The following is a 9,503-nucleotide window of genomic DNA, read 5'->3' as shown; positions in this document are numbered from 1 at the left end:
TCTTCAAAATAAAGAGACATTCAGATGGGTCAATAGCAAAGCATAAAGACAGAGTGGTTGCTAAAGGATTCAGTCAAGAACCTGTTATTGATTATAATGACACTTTTAGTTTTGTTGTTAAACCCACCACAATGAGGATTGCTCTAACACTTGCTGCACATGTCCCTTAGGTAACTTGATGTCAAGAGGCCTTCCTACATGGCATTCTCCAAGAGGAAGTGTTCATGGCTCAACCACCTGGCTTTGAAGATCCACATATTCCCTTATTAGTGTGTAAGTTGCACAAATCTTTCTATGGATTGAAGCAGGCCCCAAGGGCATGGAATGATAGGTTTACTCTGCCTAAATTGGGATTTCACAACACTTATTCTGATTCTTCCTTATTTGTTAAAACTGTTGGATCCAATATTGTGATATTATTGTTATATGTTGATGATATTATCATCATAAGGAGTGCAACCATTGAGATACAACAAGTGATCACTGATTTAACTTTTGAATTTGATATCAAGGACTTAGGTCTTCTTCACTTCTTTTTGGGGATTCAGATTTCTAAGACTACCAATGGCTTGTTTCTGTCACAACAAAAGTATATCCAGGAGTTACTTGTTAAAACATAAATGATTAAATCCAAGGCCTGTGATACACTCTGCCTCCCCTACAATAGGTTACTAAAGGATGATGGTGAGCTCTATTCTAATCCAACATTATATAGAAGTGTGGTTGGTGCCTTACAATATCTTACATTCACAAGGCTCGATATTGCCCTTTCTATGCATCAAGTGTGCCAGTTCATGCAGAATCTCATGGTTTCTCATTTCACTGCAGTAAAGAGAATTTTGAGATACTTGAAAGGAACCATGGATGTTGGTGTTTCTTACTCACGAAGAGATTTGGCATTACATACTTTTAGTGATGCAGATTGGGCAGGTGATCCTAATGATCGATGCACTACATCTAGATTGGTTGTGTTCTTAGGGAATAACCTTATTTCATGGTCTTCCAAGAAGCAACAAATCGTATCAAGTTCCTCAACTAAGGTTAAGTATCGAGCTTTGTCTTCTACAGTAGCAGAGCTTGACTGGATTCAACAAATTCTTGCTTTTCTTCAATTTCCCATATCTGCACCTTTTGTGTTGTTTTGTGATAACCTTTCAGCTAGAGCATCGTCCTTCAATCTAGTACAACATCAACGGACCAAACACTTCGAGGTTGATGTGCATTTTGTTTGAGAGAAAGTAGCCAAAAACAAGCTTCTAGTGCAGTTTGTGTCCTCAAATGAGCCGTTTGCTGATATTTTAACCAAATGACTCAGTGCTCCAGATCCAAGCATGCGATTAAGGGAGGATGATAGAGATAAGTTGTGTGGCTGAGATTATGCCACTTGTATGAAGGTTAGAGAGTTAGTTAGTTAGGTTGTTAGAAGTATTGAGAAGTGTATAAATACTATTGAATGAATGTATTTGCTTAATTGCTAAGAAATTAATACACTGAAGTTTTCCATTCTTTACTTCTCTCTCTAAAGCCTCTCCAGTTCTCTCTCTCTCTCACTACATTTCTAAAGGTTAACAGAACTGGCCGAACCGGATCGTGCGCATCCAGTTTGACTGTTAAGATGAAAAAAAAGATTAATTAAAAGGAAAACATCAATCAACGGTGTCATGCCCAACACGTGGCAGGTGCGCCGTCTTTGTCAACCTGGTTTCTAAACTATCAATCCTTCCTTCCTTGAAAACATTCTGCTAATTTAGTTACTTTTTAAGCTTGTTCATTTGTCAGTAATGAAGAAATAAAAAGTTGAATAATTCAGAATGGAAAAAAAAAAAAAAAAAAATTAAAGAAATTGAGTTAACACCTTCCTTAGTTAATTTGACATTTTCATTACGGATTTTAGATGGGGAAGTAGTAGTCATGAATGGAACCTAAAACAAACGAGGCCTTTATTCCTTCTCCCTCTCCTCCCTCTCTCACACTGTCTCTTTCTCTGAAGACTGCAACTTCCAGCGAGCCGACATGGGTGGCGATGGCAGAGGTGAGTTATCAGCTCATCCATAAGCCATATATAGCTTTGTCACATGTGATTTGGGTAAGTAAAGTTAATAACCGACTATTTCTCTAATGGTAAAAATACAGTTACTGGGGAGCAAGAAGAAGACTCCTTACTCAGCGAAGATTCCTCCCAACTCTCATCACAACTTCTAAGGTACCTCATGGATTCCCATACTCCCATTCGTTCTCTCGTTTTCTTACTTCCCGTTTGGTTCCTGAGAAAATATGATGAAACAGACATGATCAAAATTGGTTTTGAACTATAGGACTAGATTCTCGGAAATCATGTTTCAATTTCTTGTTTGTAGCGTAATACACGCGAAAACAGAAATTGGGTTTGTAGAAGTCTGATCAAATTTATGTCTGTTTGTGAAAGTTTGAAACTTTAAAGTGGGTTCTGGTTTTTCAATGGGGCAGAAATGGTGTGAGCATGAATATGGAGGATGCTGCAGTGGATGAACAAACTGGGCCGGGTTTTCAAGAATTTTGCGGAGTGGGAAGTCAAATTTCTTCCGCTTCTTTGGATTTTGAAGCCGATCAGAGGATGGAAAATGTTTATAGGAAGATTTTGCAAAGTTATGATGACTTGCGGATTCGAAGCAAAGATTTGGAAGAAGCCAAGAGCAAAATCTTGAGGTATAATATTTGTTTAGTACGAGACCTTTCGGTTTAAGATTTATGTGCATATCAGAACGATTCCAGTACTTCGCAAGATGTTTTGTCCTGAAATCCCTCGGGCTGTACGCATGTTATTTGTAATGTGTGTCAAAGATATGCTCTTTTTCTATATGTGATCAGTATAGTGGAACAATAACTCGTTGAGAATGATGTTGTAGAATTTTCAGAAATTAAGGCCTATTTTTGGTATCATTTTAGGACTTAACGATATAGGATATCTTCTGTGTTTACGACTTTTTATTGTTTATATTGGCTAGATTGGTTATATGGTTTGCTTGAAGTGATGTGGTCTCATGGATTTAACAGCTACACCCCCGGTGCGTGGATTGATAGAGTAGGTGCTGTGAAACCGAGGGACTATGATGTGCCAAATACAACAACACTTTTATTGGTTGGTCCAAAAGGATCTGGAAAGAGCAGTCTTGTAAATAGAATCTCAAAGGTGTTTGAAGATGACAAGTTTGCTTCGGAAAGAGCCCAAGTATCATGTACGGCTTCAGTTGTGAATCATGAAAGACGCTTATTTTAAAATGAACTTAGTTATGTATGTTCCACAGCTTAACCTGTATTGTTTCATTGTGCCAGATAATTCATCTATTGGAGACGGAACCTTTTTCCTCCATGAATATATGATACCAAGATGTTCGAGTTCTTTTTGCCTTTATGATACTCGTAGTTTGTCTGATAATTCACCTGAAAACATAAAAATACTGAAGCATTGGATGGAACATGGTGTTCGTCACGGGGAGCTTGTTGTAAGGTCTGCATTTCCAAGTCTGTACAGCCGTCTCATTTTGGCTTTATGAATTTGTTTACTTTCATTCACTTTAATTTATCTCAATTGACTCTCAGGGATTCAGACAGTCCAAGTTTGAGGAACATGATGATGTACAAAGATCGTGATGATGGTTATCTGTCCAGTGAGATCAAGAACGTTAATTTTGTCATATTTGTTGTTAATGGTCTTTCAGTTCTGAAATCAATGGAAAGTGATGAAGATGCAGAGACGCAATATAATGAAATGATCGCCTCAGCCTTCAAATCTCGATACTTGGCATTTAAAGGTATTTGGATGTTGAAGTTTTATGACTCAATCTTTATTTCAATATTTGAAGGGAAGTGTTGGAAGCTTGAATTTAAGGTGTTTAGTCACTACCTCTCCATTTTTTCTTCCAGATGATAAACCCCTTCTTGTTGTTACACATGGTGATTTACTTTCACTTGATGAACGTGCTCGTGTTCGTGTCCATTTGGGAGAACTGCTTGGTATTCCTCCTACAACACAAATTTTTGACATCCCAGGTGACCCTTGAAGTTATCCCCTTCTCCATTACGGTTTTCATATTAATTAGTTTTTACAAAATTTGATGTTTCTCTTTGTGCTAGTAGAAAGCAGTGATGCGGTAACTCAGTTGACAATAGTTGACATGATACGCTATTCACTTGAGCATGCGGAGAAAAATCTTCCTCGTAAAAGAAAGGTCAGTACTTTTGCAAACACTGATGGAATCTGTCATCTGTTTGCTATGATCTTTCCCAAATCTTTCCAGTACCTTGTTGGTTTGCTGATTGTGGTTAATTACATGCAGGTCGAAACTTTGTCGCTGTTATCATGTATGCTCCTGCTACTATTCCTCAGCATTGCCATAATGATCATGTACGCTCCTGCTAATATTCTTCAGCACGGCTACTGCCCTTCGCCTCAAGCGCATATTCAACATTGCCATGTCCCTTCACCGCAAGCACATGTTCACAATAACCCATCACCCCCCTCACCGCCTTCATCCACTTCTCTCCAAGAGTATATTCAGCATGATCCTTCGGCGGAAGAGCATATTGACAATAGCCCTTTGCCGAGAGTGGAACTTCAGAATATCAGGATCGATTGGAGTAAAATCCGACACTTGTGGTTAGATGAATAAGTAAATTTGTTTCAGTGTCTATAATTCACTCCTACGCGGTATAATCGCGTTGTTCCGACATTTTGTGTATATGCGCCTGTTAAGTGCGTATGTTTATATGGTTTTGTAATCTGTATAAGCACGTTCGATCTGTTTCGCTTGCAGCGAACGCCCTTGTTGATAATGTTGTTCATTCTCTGCATTGTATTAAGATTACTCAAAGTTGTATTTACGCGTATTTCCCAAAGATTCGTACACTCGAAATACATTTGCTCCAAGTAGTAATGGTGTTTCTGTTGATGAATAAATAGAATCAATCTGAAAAATTGTTGAACGTATTATTCGTATTCAGCATTCTTCCATCGTATTCCAGAAAAGGAACAACAAAAAAAAGCACCGAGAAAACATAATCTTTGAAACAAAGACAGGCCTTGGAATCTTGCAAGGGCTTATGCTACAGACAGTAGAAGAAGATAAAAGACCAAAACTTTGGACTCCTCGAATCAAAACTTCAACACCCGCCAACACCAAAAATGGGCAAGACTACCGAGATTTGCTCGGAGGACATCCTTGATCTTCGACTTATCACGGTCAAGCTGGCACGATGGATAATCAAATGCCTCGCAAAGAAATCACGTGAGAAAAATAGATATCTTAATAAAATTTGTTGATGAACTAGGATCATCGTCCTGAAACGGCGGTGTTTGGAATGCTCTGCATAAACTTGGCTCTTGCAGCAGGGTCAGTTGAAAATCGACCCAGTACAGCAATTGTTGCTGTACTGCTTCCAAACTTCTCGATTCCTCTAGAGATCATACAGGTGTGGCTAGCCTCCACAACCACAATCACATCTCCACCTAACAGTGGTGATATTGCCTCTGCTATCTGTCGTGTGAGTCTTTCCTGTACTTGGAGCTTAAAACCGTAAAAACGCACAATCGATTGCAAAAGAGATTTTCCAATGGGATTGGATCCTTCGGTGCACATATATCCTATATGCACAACACCGTAGAAAGGAAGTAGATGATGCTCACACTGAGACCAGAATGACAAGTTCAGCTCGGAATGGATGTGCTTTTCCTTGAAGTTATCTCCATTGTCAGAAACAAAGCCATTCAGCTTCATATCGAAGTTACTATTTTGAAAGTTCATCAACCACTTCACAAAACGAGCAGGTGTTCCTACAAGCTCCTTCCTTAATGGGTCTTCACCCAGTGACCTAAGAATTGAAGCTACCGCAGTCACCATGCCCGGATTGACAGATTCCATCTTGAAGGTAGCAATTGCACCAGCAGAAGATCGAGATGGACACCAATGGTGATTTTGTTTGTCTCTCACGCGAGTTTTCTCCACATTTATGCCTCTGAATCTCAGCAGACTCCAAAAATCAGCCCAAATATTGGCATTTTTATTTTCAAAGACTCCTGAACCTGCGCTGACCAGTAACTCTACCCATCCTTGGTGGTTCGAGTCAAGAAAAACTGATTCCAGATTTGGGAAATGGACGTGCAAACATTGGAGTACGACTGCAACACCTGCTGGTTTGATTCCATGCTGCAACGCTGAACACACTTCATTCGCTAGACGTTGGGGATCTTGGAGACGTTTTGCGAACACATCAGCTACTCGAGAGAGCTTGCTTAAGCCTACAACCCGTTGACCAGAAGGGACATAACCCACATGACATTTAACCTGGAACGGTAGCATACAAGATTCACAATACGAGAAGAGGTCAAGATCTCGAACGACTACAAGTCCACCAGCTCCTCCAGCATGACCAACTGCATTGTCCAGACCAGCTTCAGGAAATAAAGCACCTTGCACAATGTCCTTAACCTTTTGTCTGTAACCTGGGAAATAATTAAGGTTTCCGAATCAGTACTCGGGATAGCTTCACTTTTAAGTGAATATTTTAAAAGAAATCAGCACCACCAATAACATCCATGTCATTTTAAAAGCAGGTGAATGAATCAGGAAACATGCTTCATGCTGCATAAAGAATCAATTCCGAAACGGCAATTGAGAACAACTTCTTAACTTGGAGATAACACACGCACACATATACATATATGCCAACGAAGAACTTAGCCTCATAAAGAGTTGGAGCACAATTCCTCACCCCTAGCAACCTAGAAACAGAAGCAATTCTAGATGTTTTTGGTAGCCATGATGGATAAACTTAGACTTACGCGTATACAGAAAAAAAAGATGATTAAAAGGAATAAAAAATAGGAGGGAAAATAAGGTCAGCATCTAGCTTCCAATAAATTACACAGAGTCAGCATTCCAAAAGAAAAGTCTATGTTTTTGAAGTTCCAAAAGAAGATGATCCGTGTACTGGAGGTCCGAAAAATGCATACAATTGCAATCCTGAAATCTGAGGTCAGAGTTTTCGAGGTCAATAAGTTGCGGAAGCCGGCTGCAAGTAGGAAGCATTTTGTATCATTGCTAACAATTTTCCAGAACAAAGGTCAATCCAGGAACTTGATCAATGGGAATAGTGTCAGCAGCTTGAAAGAGTAACACAAAACGTCAAAAGTTTACCACAATCTCTTCCTACCAATATAGGCCCACGAGGATTGCATAACAGCGGTTTTCGTGTCAGGATCCTCTTTTCATATGGAGTCCCAGATACTTGGAACACGACTAGTTTGGTACTAACATGAAAATTCCAAATTATTGAACAGAGATTGACAACTAAACCCAAATACTACCAACTAAACCAACTACCCAAAACCCTCAACAATTCAAAGGTAATACAAAAACTAAGGAAAGAACGAAAATTGAGAACAATGGTCCACACAATAACACAACAAAAATCAGAAAATCCCGCAAATAAAAGAACTGAACAAAGTTTGTAAAATTCAAATTCGAATCTCCCGCAAATTAGAAAAGTTTAAAATATCGTCTTTGTCAAACAAAAGTTAGGAGAGTAATTACCCCTTGTTCCTTCTCTGAGGGCCTTCGCAACCCGAAAAGGCGTCTTCTTCAAGCCTTCTCTGTTAACATCCTCCCCCAAGCCCTGCATGAGAACTTTGACAGCATCCTCAATAGCTATGGTTTCGGGTTCTTCCTCGAAACTCAGCTCAATGCAACCCAGCTTCACTCCATTCTCAAGCTCCGAGCAGAAATGCCCCTCATCCAAAGCGCCCATTGACGGACCTCCAAATCCAAAAACAGCACCGACGCAGATCCCAAATCAGGCCCCAAATTCCAAATCCCCAAAATACACAGCTAAATCAATCGAAATCAAAGGTGCCCAGATGAAGAAAATCAAAATCAAATCTTTCAAAAAAGCCGCGACGAATCAATAAAAACACTCAAAACCAGAGCTACCCAGATGGACCAAAGAGAGAAAAACCAATAACCCGAGGTACCCAGATGAAATTAACAAAAAATCAAACTATTGAGTTCAGAAACAAGGATAGAGAAGAAGAAAAAACAGAGAGGAGTGAAGTTATAAAGGGAGGAGGCTAAAGGCTTAAGGGGATGGGAGAAGGAAACGTAGGGCTGGGTCTTACGTAGGAATGTGTGGATCTTCGTCTCTGAGGATTTGGGAATCTCTCATCAGAATGTGGGACCCGACCCAATTGCCAACATGAGGGGGGAAGAGAGAGAGGCTGTGAATTGGGGTTTGGTGGCTCTCTGTTTTTTTGCACGGGACCGAAGGACCTGGGTCGGTTCGGTTGTGTCTGCTCAGTTCTCTTCTGTCAATGCAGATATGTACGCATATATATAGACCATACAGAGAGAGATAGAGAGAGATAGACATTTGACGCTCATACCAGTCAGAGCACCAAAAGCAAAGAAAACAGATATGGTGTTAGCGTATTGGCCTATTTCTATAAAATAGTACCTTTCACCAACCCATCACCACCAAAGAAGACATTACCACTCCCACCAACCGCAGATCTCGGATCTCTACTTTGCCTTTTGCTCTGTGTTTATGGTTAATAAATTCTTTGTAGACTAATATTAAGAAGATAAAAATTTTAAATTAAATTTACAAATTAAATAATATGTTACTAATATAAAATAAATATATATATATATATATACTTTTTTTATTTGCAAGTGGTTCATTTACCATAGTGATGGAAAAATGTCAGAATGTCATGCGTTCAAACCCCAGCAGTTAATTTAACAAAATATATCATTTGACCAAAAAAAAAAAAAAAAAAAAAGGTTTGAACCTACGCCGTCATGTAAAGACTCAATACATTTCCATTATTGTGGTAAATGGCCAATCTCTTTCATTATTTGAACCAAGCAATGGATGGATGCTTCTAACTTAAAATCAATTCTCAATGGCTGGAAATGTCCAAGAATTTTCAACACTTAAGTTAGACTTTTATCCTTCAATATGAGATGTTTGGTTATGTTCAACCAGCGGATTCGTGACACCACTTTTTTACACAACTTCAAAACTTGATACTAGATATTTGGTTATATTTGACCAAAAAGATATATATAAGGAACTAGACTATGTTTGTATGAGAGATATGTAAGTACCAATAAGATTTGAAAATTTTAGTTAGAAATGAATTACAAAACATTATAAAAATGAATTTGAAACACACTACAGAACATTAGGAAGACGGAGTCGAAATGAGTCATTTGTAAATCTCTTTCAATGCATTGTATATGGTCGTTTCAAATTCCTCAAACGAAATGTTTTGCACCACATTTCTAACTAACCCAGGCTAAATCCTTTGGCATTTGCAAATCCCTCCACAGATTCATGGATGTTATACATGGAATCCCTATATCTCAATTATTTCAAGAAACTAGGGTCAAAGTGACACACCCCGACCGAAATCAGGGCGTGCTGGCCGTCACACGAAGGTGACGTAGCCATGTGCGCGTGCGGAAGCG

General features: G+C 39.1%; 2 protein-coding genes across 3 annotated transcripts; one reads left to right on the top strand and one right to left on the bottom strand.

Annotated features, from left to right (window-relative positions):
• The first annotated feature begins 1,782 nt into the window (after positions 1-1,782).
• Positions 1,783-4,844, top strand: LOC137726554 (uncharacterized). Of its 2 annotated transcripts, none has more exons than XM_068465486.1 (9): positions 1,783-2,032; positions 2,134-2,203; positions 2,467-2,685; positions 3,034-3,215; positions 3,313-3,487; positions 3,580-3,791; positions 3,904-4,029; positions 4,114-4,208; positions 4,317-4,844. In XM_068465486.1, exons 1-9 carry the CDS (start codon positions 2,014-2,016, stop codon positions 4,647-4,649), a joined length of 1,431 nt encoding a protein of 476 aa, XP_068321587.1. In that variant the 5' UTR covers positions 1,783-2,013; the 3' UTR covers positions 4,650-4,844. The 2 variants fall into 2 exon arrangements, with proteins under 2 accessions (XP_068321587.1, XP_068321588.1); XM_068465487.1 differs by having other exon boundaries at positions 1,784-2,032; positions 4,117-4,208.
• On the bottom strand, positions 4,769-8,373 carry LOC137726555 (GTP cyclohydrolase 1-like). The gene is made up of 2 exons (XM_068465488.1): positions 7,569-8,373; positions 4,769-6,478 (listed from the first exon to the last, which is right to left on the bottom strand). Exons 1-2 carry the CDS (start codon positions 7,780-7,782, stop codon positions 5,310-5,312), a joined length of 1,383 nt encoding a protein of 460 aa, XP_068321589.1. The 5' UTR covers positions 7,783-8,373; the 3' UTR covers positions 4,769-5,309.
• Between the last annotated feature and the right edge of the window lie 1,130 nt (positions 8,374-9,503).

This window comes from Pyrus communis, chromosome 2 (assembly GCF_963583255.1).
Source record: "Pyrus communis chromosome 2, drPyrComm1.1, whole genome shotgun sequence".
NCBI lineage: Eukaryota > Viridiplantae > Streptophyta > Magnoliopsida > Rosales > Rosaceae > Pyrus > Pyrus communis.
This window is presented reverse-complemented; position numbering and strand designations above follow the sequence as displayed.